Source organism: Nannospalax galili, unplaced genomic scaffold (genome assembly GCF_000622305.1).
Source record: "Nannospalax galili isolate Female #2095 unplaced genomic scaffold, S.galili_v1.0 scaffold1124, whole genome shotgun sequence".
Lineage (NCBI taxonomy): Eukaryota > Metazoa > Chordata > Mammalia > Rodentia > Spalacidae > Nannospalax > Nannospalax galili.
This window is the reverse complement of record NW_008351693.1, coordinates 602,320-623,427: the sequence shown is the minus strand read 5'-3', so window position 1 is coordinate 623,427 and position 21,108 is coordinate 602,320. Positions and strand designations below refer to the sequence as shown.

Here is a 21,108-nt window from a genome sequence, read left to right as displayed (position 1 = left end):
CAAAAATGATAAAAGAACTGTTTTAAATAGGTATTAGATGATGATTCCCTAGAAATGTATAAAACAATCTCTCAAGAATCTCCTACACCTGGAAAACTGGAAATTAATTTTGAAGAATTACTAAAACAAAAAATGGAAGAAGAAAGACGACGAACAGAGGAAGAACGAAAGCACAAGCTGGAGATGGAGAAACAGGAATTTGAACAACTGAGGCAAGAAATGGGAGAGGTAAGGCCTAAGAGACACTCACGGGATGTTCGCATTAGTGCTTTCCATGGTACTGTTGTTATTCTGACCTTGTAAACATTAGTCACGTGAGGACAGCCAACATACTGTGATGAGAGGCATGTTCTTAGTGGAGGCTGCCGGGTGTGTCCAAGCTGGCCTAAGGTAGCTATGAGTAAGACCCAACAGAACTGTAAACTCCCTTAAAACATGGTACTTTTCTTCTTTTGGTAATTAGACCATCTGGTTCTCAGGTATGAACTTCATAGGTGACAATATCTGCCAGTGTTCAAAAGTTGCCAGGTGCGGAGGCATTAGTATATTTATGTGTACTCTCTAGTATATTTCTCGTTACTTCAAAACATGTAACTTTGCAAGTGCTTATTACTATAACTCCTTAAGTAAATACTTCTTACATACCTAAGAATTTATATGGGTACACTGATTGTGAGCTTTTTTTTTTTTTTTTTTGGTATTTTTGAGACGGGTCTCCCAGCTGGCCTAGAACTATGTAGACCAGGCTAGCCTCAAACTCACAGCAATCCACCTGCCTCAGCCTCCGGAATGTTGGGATTAAAGGTGTGCGCCACCGTGCCTGGCCTATGACCTTTTTCTTTTTAAGCTGAGCCATCTTTCCAGCCCCATGAACATTTTTTCTTAAGTTCTGTACTTAATGCATTTAGTTGTGTTTTCTTTGGAACAAAAGGACACACTGATTAACAGATTTAATCAAAGTGAAACTTAACAGGATGCTAATGGGTTCAACAGTTTTGGTAAGCCTCTTTTTTTTGAGATTCAGTCTCACTAGGTAGCTAGTCCTGGCTGCCTTGCTACTAGACCAGGCTTGAATTCACAGACATCTACCTACTTCTACCTTCCCAGATTCATACATACTAAACACACATTTTACCACTGAACTATATCCCCGACCTCTAATTGGCAAGTATTTGAAACTATTTTAAGATGGAACTTTAATGCCATTAAATATCTTAGCATAATAAATGTAGCATTGAGATGAATTTAAAGTGCATATATCGATCAGCTTTCTGGGCATGCAGTATGCTACCACAGGACATCTATTCAGAAGTATCCTCCATGTGTGGTGCACTGCTTAGGGTGCCATATTGAAACTCTTAATTTTATCTTAGTGCGTTCTAAGTGAAAGATGGTAATGGAGTGCTAGCTCAACCACCCTGCCTCCCTGGAATGTCCCTTTCGCAGCCTCTTTCCTAAGGCCCTGCCAAGTCTTCTCAGGCCTGGACCATTTCCTGCTGTCTAGGTACCCGCCCAGGCTGCAGCAAAAGAAGGGCAGAAAGGGGACCAGTACTTACCATCATTCTGAGCGTCAGGCAGTTGCAGGCCATACATATGAACAGGGTCAGGGTGAGGCAGGGCAAGGTGAACAGTGACTATCCCAGCCTCTGATGATGATGCAATGCTTGGCAAGGATTTGGTGGGGCTAACTCCTAGTCTAAAAATGAAGTGGGTCTCTATACACAGGTATTTCTATATACCTCAGACAGTAGAGTTTCACTTCCCTACCCTGGCTGTGGCACAACTGGCCCTGAGAATACAGATGTCATATATGCATTACACAAAATACAAATATGCTGTTGGAAAGTATTCCAAGGCATAGTCTTCCTCATTCTCTCTCCAAGTAGTAGCATTTACTTAAGAAGCTCAAGATGAAGTTTCCTTAGAAATATTTCTAGAGTAAATGTATTGTTCAGATGGAATGCAGTTAATATATCATGGTGTATTAACTATCAGAAGTTCTGGTGCTGTCAAATTCTTTACCCTGTTATGTCTGGAAATTTTCAGGACATGTAGCATCTCAGTTCCAAGACCAGACTAGCAATTAGTTCGATCATTATTAATTTTTTTTTTTGTCTTTTTGAGACAGCCTCTGTATCCCCAGCTGGCCCAGAACCTGCTATGTAGGCCAGGCTAGCCTTGAACTCAGAGATCCATCTGCCTCTGCACACTAAGGCACACACTTTTAGTCCTTTAATCAGAATGATTTAGAAACGATTTTAATGTGCTGTATACTATGAATTTGATAGCTTCCAGTATTTAATGAGTTCTTTATTCTAAACAAATGAAGGTGATAAAAAGAACCACCTTTTTTCCTCGGTTGAGATGGCAATTGAGTTCTTCATCCCATTGTTGACTAAAAACCTCCCGACTAATTTTAATTTTAGCATTTATTCATTCAGGGGAAAGGGGCATGTGTGCCAAGGCATGCACATAAAGGTCAGAGGTCTTTCGGGAGTTCTATCCCTGTCACCAACACGGTGGAAAGAGATAAGTCCCAAAAGTGTTTGTGCAATACAACTTCCATGCCTTCTCCTAAGAAGAATTTTCCTGTAACTCTCCATGTGTATTTTTGTTGTTGCGGGACATTATGAAAAGTTAGAGGGCTTTAGGCATACTCCCTGAGGGAAAAATAATATTTTTATTTTTTAAATATTATTTTTATTTAATGTGTATGCGTGTATTGCCTGCAGTAGGTTAAGTGCACCGGTGTTGTGCAATGCCTGCAGAGGTCAGAAGAGGCTGTCAGATTCCCCTGGGACTGGAGTCACGGGCAGTTGTCAGCTGCCATGTGGGTGCTGGGATTCGAACCCAGGTCTTCTGCAAGAACAACCAGTGTTCTTAACCGCTGAGCCATCTCTCCAGCCCTATTTTTAGTTTTATAAAAAATATTTTTTCTTCTAATCCAAGAGACTCTAACCGTGTACAAAGAGCAGCAATAAACCAAGTGAGAAGGGTACACGTGACGCAGCACCTGGTACATGGCAAGCCTTCAAAACAGTCACGGTTTTTCTGTTGTCAAATGCATAGTGAGTTCCAGGCCAGCTGGGGCTACAGGGAGACCCTGTCTCAAAAAGACAAAAAAAATTTTTTAAAAATTATTTTTATGTGTATGAGTGTATTGCCTGCATGTATGTGAGTGCACCTGTGTCATGCAATGCCGCAGAGGTCAGAAGAAAGCTTTGGATTCCTCTGGAACTGGATTTAAGGATGGTTCTTAGCCGCCATGAGGGTCCTCTGCAAGAGCAGTCAGTGCTCTTAACTGCTGAGCCATCTCTCCAGCCCCGAGAAAAAATTTTAAGTGGAATAAAATGTTTTCTAAAGTCTGTTCTATATTGCCATTTTTAGTAAAACTACAGTAGCACCCCTCCCCCATCTGTAGTTCCCTTTTGTGTTTGACAGTGGTCTGAAAACATGGAATGGAAAACTGCAGAAATTAACAGTTCCTAAGTTTTAAACTGCATGCCGTTGTGTAGCAGGATGAAATTTTGCTGTCCTGCTCCGTAAGAACTAGAACAAGAAGCCCCTTTTCTCACTGTACCACCTGCTACTTAGTGGCCTTCTCTATTACCACACCCCATTGGTGCAACATAATGCTTGCACTCAGGTCCATTTATTTGTGGGTCCAAATCACAATAATACTATGCCAAAGAGAAGGTGTGCAGGGCTTCCCTTATGTGAAAGGTTGAATGCTCTTAATGTGTAAAGAGAAAAATAACATAATGGAGGTTGCTCAGGTATGTTAAGAATGAGTAGGAGAAGCACTAATAATATTTCCTCAGGCATCTGCTGGGCATCTTCGAACATACCCCAGCACACAGCTGAGGGGATTCACCGTAATCTGCTATCTAACATGTAGAAAATCTTAATTTTTTGAAGGAAATAGAAGAAAATGAAACTTTTGGATTGAGCAGAGAATATGAAGAATTAATTAGATTAAAAAGGAGTGGTTCTATTCAAGCCAAAACCCTAAAAAGCAAATTTGAAAGAATTGGACAGTTGTCTGAGAAAGAAATACAGAAGAAGATAGAAGAAGAACGAGCAAAAAGGAGAGCAGTTGACCTTGAGATTAAAGAGCGAGAAGCTGAAAACTTCCAGGAGGTATATTACTTTTACATTTAACACAGGTGGTAATGTTAATGAACTTGACAAAAATAACATTGACTTTGAAATAAGTTTTAGTATTTACAATTAACTTTTGGTATATGTAACAACCTGGAAACTAAGGGAGGACCATTAAACTCATACAGCACTTCAAATTTAAAGGGGTAAGGGAGCTGAGGACAGGATGAGGATGGAGCAAACATACAGATTAACAAAGCAAGGGGAAGGGAAAGTTTGTTAGGCCAGGTTAGCCTGAGCTATGACTGAAAACAAGGTTAACTCCGTTATACAGTGTCATAAAGATCAAACTGGACACAGGTTTACAGGGTGGAGAAAAGGAGGCCAGAATGAAAGGCACAGGTAAGCACCCAGTCTCTTTGTCCTAGTCTCCTTTGATACCACTTGCACCTTTGGGATTTATGCTTTACCTCTAACTAGCCCATGGAAAAAAAATGTTTAGCCCTCAGAGTCCAAACTAAACAATCATTTTCTCTGTAAAACATTCCTCAGTTTAATAAAATGTTGGAGTCAGGAGAAGCATTCCAGTTTTGCCAGCCCTCAGGAGGCAGAGGCAAGCCGCTGAGAGCTTGGTCCACATAACCGTTTAAAAAAAAAAAAAAAGGAGCACTTCAGATTTGAGGGGACGATGGGAGCCAACAAAGATTACACTAATTTGCTTGAGGAAATGGAAAACAGACTCCAAATACTGTAAGTGCACTGACAGGTCAGTTGTAAAGGTAGGTTCTGGCTAGTTGTTGGAAGGACTTTCTCAAAACCTTAGAGACTTAACCAGCATAATGTTGTTATCAAAATTTTTACAGCAGAGAAAAAGTTACTAAAGCAAATCTGGGATCATGGCAGAGGGACTGGCAAGGTAGAACCAAGGGCAGTGTAGCTGAGGATGATCATGAGTTCTGGTTCTCCTGCCTCCACCTTCTGCACGCTGGGATTATAGGCATGCACCACCATGGCTGGCAAGATCTAACTTTTAACAAAATGCTGCTTCTGGCAGGTGACTGCTGAGAAGCACCATCATCACCAGGGGAACCAGATGATGTTGGCTCATACAGGTTGGAGAGGTGCAGTGAATAAACTGTTTTGGGTAAGATTAAAAAAAAAAAAAGAAAAGGCACTATGAACCAGGCTGAGTTTAGGTGAAAGGCAAGAGCCTGTGAAATCATGGCTAACAGCTAGTGGAATGAGAGCAGTGACGAGGATCTGGAGAACACTAGCATATAGTGCCTGCGGCACAGGGAACCCAGTCTTTAAACATCAGAGAAAGTGAAGTTCACTAGGGTTGGGTATGACATAATGCTGTAATCCTAGCACTTGACATAGAGGAGAATCAGGGCGTCATGGTCATCTTCAGGTTCAAGGAACCAATCAATTGAAACAGTTCAGTCAATATGAATTTGCTTTTTTGTGAAACTTGAAAGCAATTATATCATTACTAATTATAAAGGAAAGAATATAGTTTTACTGCTGTTTCTGGCTCTTGGATTTGCGATTAGGACATTCTGAATGGTTTCCTGTGAAGGATTGTAAGGTGACTTCTATTAATACCGTCCTGGATTAAAGGTCACTGAAAGTCTTTTAACTTTCAGCCAAGTGGGAGTTGGAGAGAGACAGCTCACTGGTTAATAGCTCTGTCTGCTCTTATAGAGGATCCAGGATCGATTCTCAGCATCCACATGGTAGCTAACAACTGTCCATAACTCCAGTTCCACGGGATCCAACTCCCTCTTCCTACCTCTGCGGGCACTTTTGGCAAAGTGCTATCAATTTCCAGAGTAAAGCACCCCCTCTTTCTTACCCCCGTAGTAATTAAAAACCATACAAAAATCTTTCTCCAACTCAACATATCTTACCTAAGTTTACTCCTTAAAGAGGCAACATTTGGCTGGAACGGTTTGAAATGAAGATTCTAGACTTCATTTGTGTAACTGCTAAACAATGCAATCCCCACTCCTACAGCATTTAAATTATACCACTCACTTGATTTCTTTAAACCAATTAAATACTTCATGCAGCAACTCTTTTTTTGAGACAAGGTCTCACAATACAGCCTTGGATGGCCTTGAACTCAAAAGATCTGCCTTTAGAGTGCTGGCAAAAAGATCTGCCTTTATAGAGTGCTGGCATTAAAGTTGTGCTACCACATCTGGTTACAGTATTTCTGTATCCCAGGTTGGCTTCAAAGTCAGAGGATGATCTTTAACTTCTGATCATCCTGCCTCCAAAATCCTATGCAAGCCATGTAACACCCACCCAGTTTATGGGGTATTGAGGATCACATTCAGAGCACCATACATGCTAAGAATGCATTCTACCAACAGCCACACCACCCCCAGTCCCTGAGAGTATTCAACTGCTTCATAGCCCAAGAGTTACTGTGTTGCCTTACTACTCTGGTACCAGGATGTCAGCACCCTATAAAATGGCTCTTGTTCCATTTAAGAGAACGTTCTCAGACACATTAGGCTAGATTTTAAAAGGTTCCACAAGGGAACATCTCCACTTATGTATAAACTCATTTTTTTTGGGGGGGGTCTTTTTGAGACAGGGTCTCCTTGTAGCCCCAGCTGGCCTGGAAGTATGTAGACCAGGAAAAGAGAAAAATCAAAGCCTGGTGCGGCAACATTTAGTCCCAGCACTTGGGAGGCAGAGGCAGGTGGGTCTCTGAGAGACAGGGTCTTTTTTGAGACAGGGTCTTCCTGTAGCCCCAGCTGTCCTGGAACTACGTAGACCAGGCTGGCCTTGAACTCAGAGATCTGCTTGCCTCTGCCTCCCAAGTGCTGGGATTAAAGGTGTGTGCCACCATGCCTCATTTTAAAATACAGGTTTGAGGCAGCTACAGAAAGTGATGAATTTTCACAACTTGTGATAAATTCTAGAAGGCAACTTATTCAGTCAGAACTATCTTAAATGTTCATTTGGTAAAGACCAAATATACACAATTTCCATCTTTGGAAAAATGAGAAAATGAAAACCACTGTTAATGTGTATTTTTCTTTTGATTTTGAGATAGCATCTCCCTTAAGCTCCAGTTGGCCTGGAACTATGTAGACCAGGCTGGCCTTGAACTCAGAGATCCACCTGCCTCTGCCTCCTGAGTGCTGGGATTAAAGGTGTGTGCCACCACCCCTGGCATTAATGTACATTTTTCGTTCACTCAAGACAGGGTCTCAGATGGCCCAGCTGGTCTAGAAATTGCTATGTAGTCCTCTGATGTGCTAGGATCACAGTACACACCACTATGCAGGGCTTGAGGTGTGGGGAAATTACTCAGTTGCCTAGGTAGGCCCCTCAACCTACCTACAATTCTAGACTTAGAACATGTATTTTTCTTGCCTATCTTAAGTGTAATGATTAAAAAAAAAGCATCATTCACTGGCAATTAACTGCAGACATCAACTGATGATAAATAGCACAAAAAAGAATGTATCAGGTATCTAGCTGTGTCTGATATTCTAGGGTTTTACTAACTCCCAACTAAAAATGTGACCTAGTAAATCAAGAAACTCCAATTTCTTTTTATGAAGGTGCAACACCCCAAACTGATGAAAAACGTGCCCAAGATTTTCTCATATAGGCAATTAACCTACAGCTGGTCCCTCAATTTGCATTTAGTTGGCTATTTTATCCTGAAGCAAGTTCTCCATTCTACTATGAAACAAATGATGACAGTTCTAAGAAACCTAGTTTTAGGGGCTTAAGAAATAGCTCAGTGGTTAAGTGCCATGTATGATTGCTCTTGTAAAGAACTTGACTTCATTTCCAACTCCCTGTATGTAACTCTAGCTCCTCTGGTACCCGTGCTCATGTGTACATACACACCCACAAACAAGAAAACAAATCTTAAAAAAAAAAAAAAAAAAAGCCTTAATTTAGGGCTGGAGATGTAGCAGTTGGTAGTGTGCTAGGAAACCCTGGGATCAGTCCCCAGCACCACAAATACCCATGTATAGGTATATGCCTGATAGTCTAACACTCTGGGGGTTAAGGCAGGGGCATTAAGTTAAATGTTATCCTCAGCTACATAGCAAGGTCCACACTATCTCAATAAAACCAATGGGACTAGAGCCAAAGAGATGGCTCAATGGTTAAGAACACTGAGTTTGGTTTCTAAGCATCCCCATAGCAGCAGCTCACAACTCAGTTCTAGATCTGATGCCCTTTATGGGTAAGACACAGTGCACAAAACATACACATGCAGGCATAACACACACATAACCACCCCAATAGCCTTAGCTTTGAAACCAATTTAATCTGTCCACACCACTCTATTACCACCATGCCTTTATTTTCATGGCTGCAAAAGCTCACCATTACAAAAGGACTTACCTCTGTCACTACCCCATATTCCAGATGCTCCACTCCCAGAGGTACCTTCCCCTGTCATCTGACCATGATTTGGATGGATTCATAGGAGCAGACATGTTCTGACATGGGGGGGGGGGGGAGAAGAGGCTGAAATTTGTTTTAACAACTGTCCTTTAACGCTCTAATGTGCAACACTTTCTGGCTATTACTCAGTATTACCAATTTAAACAAGGAGAGAAGGTTGTATGGCAATTGTTCCAAAACTGCTAACTTGCTTTTCCTGAACCAAAGAGTAATGAAAATCTGCATGGCTTTAGTATCACACAGATATGCAAACCAAACATGCCGAGTACTCTCTACCTATAAATGACTCATCCATTAATACATAAATTTTTGGCTTTTATAGAGCAAGTGACTTTTATTCTTGGCCCACTTTAAGGAAGAAGACGTTGATGTAAAACCTCCAAAAAAAAGCGAGGCTCCATTTACTCACAAAGTGAACATGAAAGCTAGATTTGAGAGAATGGCTAAGGCAAGAGAAGAGGAGGAGCAAAGAAGAATTGAAGAACAGAAGCTACTACGAATGCAGTTTGAACAGAAAGAAATAGATGCAGCGCTACAAAAGGTATCAGCCTTTTATCTCTTGAAAGGAAGTTCTTAATAGCTTCCAAGTTGCTGGAATGTTTTAAAATTAGTATGATGCTTACATCATGTTCTTATTTTTGTCTCTTTCATGCTGGGACTCAAATCTCAGCACCTTATGCATTCTAGGCAAGTGCTTGGAGTTACAGCCCATACCCTATTTACCTCAAAATTCTATTATTAAAACAGTAAGCTAAAGATAACGATTATAAAGCCAACCTGAATGCACTTCTTTTAATATAGAAAAGAGATGATGAAGAAGATGAAGAAGGGAGCATCGTGAATGGCTCCACTATGGAAGATGAAGAAGAAGCCAGATCTGGAGCTCCATGGTTCAAAAAGCCCCTAAAAAACACATCAGTTGTGGACAGTGAGCCAGTTAGATTTACTGTTAAAGTAACCGGTGATCCCAAGCCAGAAATTACATGGTGGTTTGAAGGAGAACTATTGCAGGATGGAGAAGACTATCAATACATTGAAAGAGGAGAAACTTACTGCCTTTATTTACCAGAAACTTTCCCAGAAGATGGAGGAGAGTACATGTGTAAAGCAGTCAACAATAAAGGCTCTGCAGCTAGCACCTGTATTCTTACCATTGAAAGTAAGAATTAATTGGCATTTGAGCTTTTATTCTATTAAAACATTTTCCCCATAGGAAAACATTATCATTCTCCTTCTTCTCTTTTTTAGTGGACGACTACTAGGCTTCCTTCTCCCCTCGGGAACTTTCTGTCTCTTCAATTTTCTTACTACACCATCTTTTCTGTGGAGGGGGCAAAAAAGGAGACCAGAGGTGCCACCACGCTGACTTAATTCCTTTTACTAATCTGCAAAATAGAAGCTCATCTAAAGAATGCCTTTTCCAAAACATTACCATGTTGTGCAGAAGTCAAAATGTATGACAGGAATGGCAAATTTATTCACTTTGTTAGAACTTAAAAATACAGGCTTTATATTTTTCATGTTTATAGCAATTATAGTACATTACTTTGCATGCAAGAATTTATGAGCTTTTACATCTAAAATTATTCTGTGGTAACAGATGAAACTGGAATCTACCAATTTATGTGGCCCTCTTTTCCCCGACTAGTACATGTGTACTTTCTGGTCTTTTGAGATGGGGAACCCTGTAGCCACAGCTAGCCTGGAATTCGCTATGTAGACCAGGCTGGCTTCGATCTGAGATCCGCTTGTTTCTAAGTGCTGGGATTAAAACTATGCGCCACCACGCCTGGTACTGGTGCATAATTTTGCTTGATGTGGTTTGTCTTTCTGAAGCATATATGCTGATGGAGAGGCAAAGCATTCTTTTCATGGGAAAGAAACCCAGAAAGAACAGCAGAACAAAACCAAAAATAACCAACAGTTGCCAAACAAAATCTGATGGAAATCACTGCCCATACAGTGTTCTGAGTGTGAATATTTAACATGTATTTTTCAAATGTGTGTAACATGTAATCATACTTTAAGTTTATGCTTTAATGAGAAAACTGTATTAGTATCTCATGTAAGAAATTTTTCCTCATAATTGAAAAGTTTCAAGATCTAAGAGAATTAGAATCAGAAAAGCTGATGCAATTTTCAATTTAAAATTCTAGCTTTAAAATTAAATCTGTAAATAATTAGCTATCATATTCTATTACTGAGTTGTTTTGTATTTTAATTTCTTGGACAATTTTATTTTACAATGTAAAACCATAATAAAGTTACTTGTGTATTAAAAGAAAAATATTTTCATTATTTTAAATTTGTGCAATCTGATAATTGCCCTAAAAAAAAAAAAAAGGCAAAATGTTGCTAGTTTTAAAAATTAGAATTAAGAGGAAAATTTATTGAGTATTTTCTCTCAATAAATCTTATGACAGTCAAGTATAAAGTAGAAAAGAAACCCTTTACTGAGTATCTGAGCACATTAAAGACACACACAAGCACTCTTTTATAGTATTCATCAATGTACATTTATTTTTTATTAAGGAGACCATAATGAATACAAAATTACAGCAATCATGTGCACTTTTACATACAATGTCATTAAAGCAAACTCTAAACCACAGTTTGTAAAGTATTCAATTTACCTCAAGTCCAAGCTGCATCTCCCTAAGACACTGTTCCCATCACAGTAGCCATTTTAAGCCAATCTTCTTTTTACACACGGGTAGTTTCTGTAGAGAACACTTTTCTCAGGACGAAAATGCATTGAGCATGCATAAGAAAAAAATATATATATTCGCAAATACATTTAAGAGTTGCTTTAGGGGTATTGCTGAAGAAAATAAAACCCTGGGATTTATTTGCGTTTTTAAAGCACCAATTAAAAAAAATCCACAGAAAATTAAATTGTAATTAAAATGACTGATTAAACAAAAAAGTAGGGTTATTTTCAGCCAAAATCATCTTTCAGTATTAGGAAAATGCATTTTAAAATGAGGCAGAATTTGCAGAAATAAAAATGAGACATCTTCAGTGATTAGTTAACTCTACATTAGTATTCTAGATAACACGTATTTCTAGGAAGAACTGGTTCTACTGGCAAAGTATTCAAATGAATGAAATGTTACCACTTTTGAATATACTATTTTCCTTCTGAAAGTACTCCTATCTAAGCCCACTTTTATTAACTACCAAGATATTTGTTTAAGAATATACTTTACAATGTTAATAAACAACTAGTATCAAATCACTAGTTCTACTATTAAAATGATTTTTCATTACTAAAAACCAAAAGTATATGCATTTCTGAAACAAACATCAAAACAAGAATTCTAACTATTACTACACTAGATGTTGTTAAAAAAAAGAGTAAACTTTTGCTTTAAGTATTAAATAAGTTCAATTTCAATCTAAACTATGCATTTATTCTACCAGTCCTAAAAATCTTTTGCATTCAAACCAACTGGCTCACCTTTTCTGCTTCCCATTCACTTGAAGGTTAAACCAACTCCATTTAAAAGTTGCTTAGAGTACCAAGGAAGGCTACGGCAACGAATTGAAAATTCTCACAAGGCAGAAAACTCCCAGTATCTATCAGCATTCATCTACATTCTCTTTTATAAAAATGCAAACTACAACTAACCAAAACTTGACAGGCTCTAAAGGCTTAAAGAGCTCCTTATATTACCAGCTTCAACATACCCACCTATCAAACACAGTCATATAAATGTGGTGCAGCAACTATATAACTTAAGAAATTTAACAGTTCATGGAACATTTAATAAAAGTGAATGAATAGCACTATAAAATGAAAAGTGGTCAAGAGCAGGTACATTACACCCCATACCATATTACGTATGGGAATACATTTCATTTCTCAATTATGATTGCCAATTTTACCTTCTACATTGAGCCCTTCTATGGTCCATGCTCATCGGCTCACCAATGGCATACACTCAAAGGATTCCTCTTTATGGGTAACTATCTCAGGACCTGATTTTATGAGCTATGATTTGGTGCTTGCAGCATCTTCAGCACTGTGTGTGAAAATGAAGGCAGTATTTTGAATCTTTTTCTTTGTTGTAGAGATAAGCAGGAGTTTTTAATAGGATGAGCACATTTTAGAAATCGAATAAACAAAATTGATATGGTGCTGCTTTAAGACATTTCATCCTAACTCAAAATATGTACCAGTTAAAATCATCTATAACACAAACATTTTAAACTGGCAAAAAATAAAATAATGCGTCAGTTATTAAAGTATTATAAATCAGAAATTATTGGTTGCTACACAGATTATGAAAGGTTATTTGCTATACAGTTAACATTTCACTGATGCACATGCCTCTTATCAAAACATACTGCCAGTATTCCTTATTTTTTCTTTTTCAGCATATATAAAAGAAAACAGAATTGTCCACAACACTGACCCAAAATGTTCTTTTTGAACTACTATTATTCAAGGGGGAAAAAAAAAAGAAAAAAACAAAAATAACCCATCAGGTTTGGAGGGCAAAGAAAATGTCCTGTCAATCACATAAACAGATTGTGAAGGCTGTTGAAGTTTCTGACCAAATGGCTTCCTAAATCTTGGAAACTATTAAACTGTCCTTTCTTACTGTAACATTTCTGTATTTTGGGGGGAAAAACATAAAAAGGTTCGGATATTCTTCAGTTATAGCAGCAATCTACTCATTTCAATAAAAAAATTAAAATAAAAACCATTACCCAGAAATGTAAACAGCTGCTTGAACAACTTAACAGACTTTCCACTAGAATGGCAGCATAATAACAAAATACATTTGGGGAAGCAGTAGCAGATTGCTTTTGAGTACACAACCACAAAAATCTCACAGGGACAACATTAATGTACTGAAATATTTATTTATATATATGTCCTTAGGTTGTGCTTACCTGTTGCTTTTTGGAGCAGAACCTAAGGTGGAAGGTCTGGGAAGGCACTGTGAAGTATAAATAATTGCACTGTTTGCAATTAATAAAGATTTTAAACCTTAAACGAATCAAAAGCAACAGCCTCCAATTTGTGAGTTATGACACTGAATCCAACTGAACTATTTCCTTCAGCTTAATTACTAAAATGCACCACTTTCCTAAAAGGTCATCTATATAACAGTATCATGCAAAACACTGAAATTGTTCATGTCAATACCCTACTCTTAAAGATAAGAGATAACTAACTCCTTAACTATTAAACTTCAAACTAGAACTACATATCCAGATCTAAATAAGGGTATGGGAAGTCACTCTAAGTTACATAAAACAATCAAAAACATTTCAAAACATCCACAATGAACTGACTGCTATTTTCTACCCTATGGGTAATCTCAACATTTATGTCCTTGTACATCTTCCTTTAAAGTATATTCAAAACAAATGGTGCTCCCTACAAATGACAGAACTAAGATTTTTATGAAATGGTGCTATATAAGTGCTAATTGTTTAAAATTTGCAAACTGAAAACCACTTCTGTTTTATACATTAAGTTTTTCATATCAATATATAAGATATGCATATTTTACAGTGAAAAACAGTATTTTAGGAGCACCGGTAATACTATTCAACTTTGTTAATGATCAATTTTCTTTAGCTATTGCTAAAGCATATAAAAAAATACTTACCCATTAAGCTCACTTAAAAAAAAAAACAGAACTATTTATTATTCTATATTAAGAAGCAGTTATGGTTTTCCAAGATATCAGCACTGTATTCCAACATAATAGTCACACAAAATATGGCATTTGCATTATGTGGAACATCGACAAAAAGATACTGTTGCAGTTCATCAATTTGTCATTCTGATGTACTTACAGTGCAATGCTCCTTGAAGGAACACAATCAAGGATGATACACAGCACAGTCCTCCTCACCCCTACAGAGCTAGTTCTATACTGGCTGGATCAAACCTGCACTTCAACAGACAATGGCAAGACAGACTGTATTTGCATGTAGTCTAATATATTAATATGCAAAGAGCCAACAAATATGCAAAGAGTAAGACAATGGATTTCAACAGAATATCAGAACTTCAGCATGAGTGTTAAAGAGTAATAGAATGATTTTAAGTACACAAAAAATTAATTTGATTCAATGGCTGGACTTGTGCATTTACAAGACAAAGCTTATCTATACTGCAAAAAGAAAAAAGCTTGAACGTTTCCATATCCCACATGTTTCAATGGCAGATGCAATGTAGCTATACTTTTTGCATACTGATTACTTTTCTTCCCTAAATTTAGAAAGAAACACACTAATATTACATACATTGAAAGAGTTGCTTTACATGGAAAAAAAAAAACCTTCTTATAAACTACTCAAATTCACTGTCTGAAAACTGTTTAAAATTAGTTATGCTGAAACAGTCTTGGAAATCAAGTAATTATATTAAGAACAGAAAGGTTAACTGTTATAGCGGCAGTACAGGTCTGAAACAGTGGTCATGTATAAAAGGAAATTTCACTGTTAATGCAATGGAAGTATGCTAAAGATCATTGTATACACATGCAGTTTTTAATCAAACAGAAGGGGGGAAAAGAAGATATCAGGATTACTTGTGCTGAAATAGCCAAATACAATAAATAAAAAAGATCCTTCAATCTACCACTATACTGCAAGGGGAAAAAACATGCCAGTGTTTAAAAGCAATAATTCATGGGGAAAGCTTATATATTTGTGTATATGTATCTTAATTTATCACTGCTAAGAAATTATGAATCCTTTACCCACATATCCAACTTACCGACACAGGAGGTTTCATATCATTTATTGTAAAGCACAAAACAGGCATTTTAAAAGTGAAAGTATACATTGAAAAAGTACATTTATATCACAAAGCATTGACCACATAATAGTTGCAAATACATTTGCTGGAATGTGTACATCTACACTAAACACTAAAAACAAACCAATTTTCATTTCTACACAGAAATATTAACCTCCTATCAGTAGTGATAGATATTTTGTACATTTTCAAAATAAAAAAAGGAAAAAAAAAAAAAAAACCACTACTTTAAACCAAAACAAAATTAAGATCTTCATCAAGTCGTCTGCATCCATACATTTAACAAAGGTTTTTTTCCCCCACACAATGAAGCAAATACTGTATTGTCCACTTCTTATTATTGGCCCTGTGCAGAAGAGATACATAAGAGATACACAAAAAGTTAAAGAAAATCCTTGAAATGGAGCTAATTCAGGAGTGAATCCTTTAAGAAAGAAAAACTGGTTAATATAAATGATGGTGGCTTCTTGCATGATTTGCAAATCCCTGGGGGAAGAAAATTTATTTTTTAAAATCAAAGGCATTGCAAAAATACTCAGCACTCAGATGCCAGAAAGCATTATTAAAAAGCAAAACCCCAAACACACCACAGTATCTCATTTAGTTATACTTTCCAAGTAAAAACTAAAAAGTAAACAAACATATTCCCAAACAGACTAACAGAACATGCAGAAAATGTGATTGGGAGTGAAAAAAAAGTCAACAGATTAGTAAATTTATTATACCTGAGGTGCTGGAGGATGCTGTGGCATTCCCTGCGGACTTGTCTGGGCATAGTAGGCTGCTTGCTGTCTATAGTATTCAGCCCAGGCTGCACTATAATCTGGCTGACCACCTGGTGGAGCCCCAGTAGGAGCAGGAACTGCTTGACCTTTGAGAAAACAAAACTTTATTGTTGTAACCACAATGAAAAGCCCCACAGAATCTCTTCTCTAAAAAAAACAATACCTTGCTTCTTGTAATATTCCTCCCAAGCCTTTGAATAATCTTGTGTCTGACCTTGTTGACCTAAAAAAAACCCCCTAAATTTTAATACAAATTTATATCCACTGTTAAGCACAGCTTACGACGACAGGCACAGGGAGGGTCAAAATCATTCTTGCTTATCTTTTCTTAAGACAGGGCTCCGCTATGTAGCCCAGGCTGGCTCTGAACTTGCAATCCTCTTGCCCATGTCCCCAGTGCTGGGATTATAGGTGTGCCATTGCCCGGGCTGTTGCTCTTAAATCTTAATACTGTTAGTTAGAACACTGCCCTGTATGAAAGAGAGGTAGGCAGTAGAAAGACAGGCAGAGAAATGTGGTCTTTTCTTTTGGCCTTAATCATAAATTTTAGCCTTTTAAAACATTGCTTTTAATAAACAATCATGGCCAAAAATCCATAACTGAAAGGTGTAGATTCAAGCAAGACCTTTGAGAAGGCGGAGAGGAGGAAAGCCATGATGTCTGCCTTCTACCCATTTGAGTCAATATGTCATACTATTGGCTTTAAACTCCAAGTACTCAAATAGAGAACTACAAGATAGTTATTAAAAAATTTAAAAACATTTAAAAGGCCATGATATAAAGACTGCTGTGTTCACATCACACCACAATTTTGCTAAAAATAATCTGGCAGCTGACATAAAGAACAAAGTCAATAAAACACATAAAATTCAGATTCTATGAGGAGTTCTTTTTCCTAGGCAGAGTGATCATTTCTATGAATTTCAAAGCGAGAGATACAACCACCAAATCCTAAGAAAATAGATGAGCTCTGAACATAAAAACAAGTAACTGCAAGATATTTCTTTTCCTGACAATAGTTAAGCATTGAAGGCAACTTACTTTGTAATGGTTCAGGCACAGAAACACACAGCACATATGCCAGGCTGAACACATGGTCAAGTTAGGTGGACCGTTGCACTATTTTTTCTCACTTTTTTTTAAAAAAAGGTTTTCAATTGCTCAAAGAACCATCAGAAAATAAACAAAACAAAACAAAAACCCCAAATTGTTTTCCTATCTAGTGCCACATGAACACTTAGCTCTCTGACATAGCTATAAACAACAAAAAACCGAGCAGATACATACAGGATTTGTATGTTTTGTAGTTTGAGAAAGTTGCAAGAAAATTGATCACAACTAATGAACAAAAACTCAAGTTTAACTCTTAACCTTTAAAATACATGGTGGGGAAAAAAATCCTTTCTGCTTACGCTACAGAAGTAGTTCTAATAGTACATAATGGCACCTAACAACTGTCCCTAATTCCAGTTCCAGGGGATTTGATATCCTCTTCTGACCTCTGTGGGCACTGCACAACACAGGTGCACTTATCTACATGCAATCAATACATTCATACACATAAAATAAAAATAGAAAACCCATCCCACACATTGTCTAAAGCAAACCCAGTTAAGGAACAAGTGTTAATTCAGGCTTACAAAAAGAACTAAACCTCATTGTAATATACATTTGTTTAGAAGCTAATAATGACATTAGATGGCAGGAGCATGTGGTCCAGCAAAGAGCTCATCAGATTTTCTTAGGAAGAAAAACCCAAGTTCCCAAACTTAGTTATCAGTATCTGACATTCTAATCTTCAAAATATGTCTAAGAAAAACTCATTTCAGTGATTTAGAAGCAGATAAAGAACTCTAATCTATGGATACTTTGTTCTTCAGGCTGCAGCTATCTCCCAGTCCCTTAAAGCACAGAGTTCCTGATCTTGCTACCATTATTACTGTTTTGAGGCTAGAGTTTGGTCTAAACCTTAGCAGAATACCACCTAATATTTACATACAGCTTTACCATTTCACCCCCAAAATGAAATACTGCCTCAGAGTTCACTTAGTAATATTCTACTATAGCACAAGAGCCATCCTTACTTGAATAATCATGCTTAATTATCTCTTCACATTCCCAGCATCTTTCCACAGCTATTTCCCCTGGGCTCAATGTACCAGATGCCTGCAGAGTTCACTGTTATCATTTCCATCTCACTTTTAGACTCTTCAAAAATGACTTTACTTATTCCTCCAAACAGGATTACCTAACCTGGTAGTTCTCTACAGGTCTTTGATTCAAGTTTTGTCTTCTAGTTTCAACCTCTGCTCCTCCAAGTTACTGCTATTCCTTATGACTTAATTCTCTTCTTTAATCCCGAATCTCATCTAAGATCTTTCTCTAAAGCTTTTAGTGTTATCCTAGGAAATTTAGATGCTTCAGGAGAGGTTTGTTAGTAGGAAGGAATGACAGATTTACAGTCTATGAATGGTATTTTCTGATCCTAAATGGAAAAGCTGAAATTAGGGTTCAAAATCTATTACATAAAAGCTGGGCGTGGTAGTGCACCCCTTTAATCCCAGCACTTGGGAGGCAGAGGCAGGCGGATCTTGGAGTTCAAGGCCAGCCCGGTCTCCATTAGTGAACCCAGGCCAGCTGTGGCTACAGGGAGACCTTGTCTCAAAAAGACCAAAAAAAAAAAAGCCCCCCCAAACCAAACCAAACCAAAACCCATTACATAAAAAGGTACGAGTCTTTAATCCCAGCACTTGGGCAAGATCTCTCCAAGTTCTGGAGCAGACATAGTAAGTTACAGGGCAGACAGGGCTACATGGCAAGACCTTGTCTCAAACAAACCCCCGCCTAAAAATCCAAAACAAATGAAACTCCCCAAAGTAACTGCTACTATAGCTTGGGTTAGATGAGACCCTATCCACAAACAGAACAAAACAAAAACCCAGTAATATTGCCCAAACAACCTCCACCTAAAGCCCTGACAGCTTTGTTTATGAAAAGGGCACTTGGGGACAGTGATACTCAAGGAATCATGGAATCTGACCAGGCTAATGGCAAAGTTGGTAAGAAAAATGACTTCCAAGATGAAAACTAAATACACTTTGGTGGTGCTAGGGATGAACCCGGGGCCTTTGGTGCATGCTAACCAAACACTCTACTGAACTATGTTATCTCTAGACCTTTTATCCTCCAATTTTATTACACTATTTATCTCTCTTCCATTTAAAACACACCAAGACTGAAAGTTGTGTGTGTGTGTGTGTGTGTAAACAAGTATACCCATGTGAATGCATGCAGAGGCTACAGGACATCCATCCATGCTCTCTAAAGATGAGGTTACAGGGACATGTGTCAGTCAAGTCATGCTTGGCTTTTTTATACGAGTACTACGAAGTTGAACTCAGTCTTCATACTTGCACAGTAAGCACTCTTACTGGGCCACCTCCTCAGCCCCCAGACAGGTATTTTTTGCTAAAGCCTCTTTAATGAAGACAATATATCCAAAAGAAAATGAAATATTTAAAAACTATTTACAAATAAACTTATAGAAAAAATGATTGTGTAATTATCATGCAATTAAAAACATGCATTAAATGACCCAGTATCATTTCCTTTAAGAATTTACACAACAGGAAATTGTTTAACCAGTTTTTTTTGCTCATAAAATTAAGGTGACCATTGCATTATTAGAAAAGCACAAATGAGCCAGGCGTGGTGGCACACACCTTTAATCCCAGCACTCAGGAGGCAGAGGCAGGAGGATCTCTGTGAGTTTGAGGCCAGCCTGGTCTATATAATGAGTTCCAGGACAGCTGAGGCTACAGGGAGACTCTGCCTCAAAAAGACCAAAAAGAAAAGCACAAACGAAGAGGAAGTAATCTTCAGTTGTTTAATGTATGCTTTAAAAAAAAAAATTAACATAAAGGACCTAAGACAGTCTAGCACAGGATTTCAGCGACTTGTGTGCTGGGGAACTGAGCACGTGGCACATGCTTTTAATTGCAACACTCAGAAGGCAGAAGCAGGTAATCTCTGTGAGTTCAAGGTTGGCCTGGTCTACATAGTTAAGTTACAGGCCAACTAGGTCTACGTAGTAAGACCCTGTCTCAAAAAAGGGAAAAAAACTGTGCGGGAAAATAAATGAAAAATCAAAACCAAGGCAAGTTAAAATGTCTATTCTCAATAAAAACTAGAGTTCAGTGAACTGATTTTTGGACACACAGAATGCAGAATACCCACACCAAATTTATTGATGGGCATGTAAAGAAACAATAGGCTATAAGTAGTCACAGATGCTAAATATGTTTGCTATTAATTACCTAAGTCAGTTAATGGGCCTTAGTTTCTAATTAATATACAAATATACTGGCTCATTACACATGTGAAAATACAAGTAGCAGGTAATATACTTTAACCTCAGTATGCTCAATTCCTTATTAACAGCAGTGTTATTTCAGTAGTGTTAAAATGACTATGTCTTGATCATTATGTAGCCAGAGAATTATGACTATATTCCAACTCTTACTCAAAACTATTCCAGTTGCAACAATAAATTATGTAATCACCCTAATTCAATATTGTTCTAAAGTTAGTTTCTTATGTTAAAGGTATAGCTGTTGTAATCTGCCTGAGATTAGCTAAGTCAGAGAAACCATATATTAATGCATATGTTAGTCTCAGAAATACGATGTAGCATCACTTCCCTAGACAGTCATTCTAAAGGGAAAACTTTAAACTGAAACTAGCTTTGTAGATCTATCAATACACCCCGTGGTTGGAATGTAGTGTTCTACAGTGTCAAATGAAGGGCTTTTGAAATGACAGTTTTTCCTTTGCCATACATGCAAATATCTAATATTAAAGCAATCTACTTCCTGTCTTTGGGTTAATTACCTGTTTTTGCAATAAAAATAATATCACACATAACCAATTTTGCTTAGTGCTCTAAAAGTTAACCTTATTCCATTCAGGCTACACAAATGTGTAGTA

The 21,108-nt window shown here is 37.6% G+C and overlaps 2 protein-coding genes across 23 annotated transcripts in view; one reads left to right on the top strand and one right to left on the bottom strand.

Moving 5' to 3' along the window:
* The window catches only part of Nexn (nexilin F-actin binding protein), a 45,410-nt gene extending 34,966 nt beyond the window's left edge, over window positions 1-10,444 (top strand). For 5 of the 8 annotated variants that reach the window (XM_029553829.1, XM_029553827.1, XM_029553831.1 and 2 more), the window contains 6 exons: window positions 31-228; window positions 3,919-4,140; window positions 5,156-5,245; window positions 8,906-9,091; window positions 9,352-9,709; window positions 9,799-10,444. In XM_029553829.1, coding sequence (XP_029409689.1) covers window positions 31-228; window positions 3,919-4,140; window positions 5,156-5,245; window positions 8,906-9,091; window positions 9,352-9,709; window positions 9,799-9,812 — 1,068 coding nt within the window. In that variant the 3' untranslated portion in view covers window positions 9,813-10,444. The remainder of the gene's footprint in view (window positions 1-30; window positions 229-3,918; window positions 4,141-5,155; window positions 5,246-8,905; window positions 9,092-9,351; window positions 9,710-9,798) is intronic. The other 3 variants (XM_008848640.3, XM_017802072.2, XM_029553830.1) reach the window with 1 other exon arrangement.
* Window positions 10,445-11,047: 603 nt separating this feature from the next.
* Fubp1 (far upstream element binding protein 1) overlaps window positions 11,048-21,108 on the bottom strand; it is a 26,589-nt gene continuing 16,528 nt past the window's right edge. For 7 of the 15 annotated variants that reach the window (XM_029553807.1, XM_029553813.1, XM_029553810.1 and 4 more), the window contains 4 exons: window positions 16,286-16,345; window positions 16,063-16,208; window positions 13,453-13,499; window positions 11,048-11,270 (listed from right to left, as the gene is read on the bottom strand). In XM_029553807.1, the coding sequence (XP_029409667.1) occupies window positions 11,237-11,270; window positions 13,453-13,499; window positions 16,063-16,208; window positions 16,286-16,345 (287 nt within the window). In that variant the 3' untranslated portion in view covers window positions 11,048-11,236. The other 8 variants (XM_029553817.1, XM_029553820.1, XM_029553818.1 and 5 more) reach the window with 6 other exon arrangements.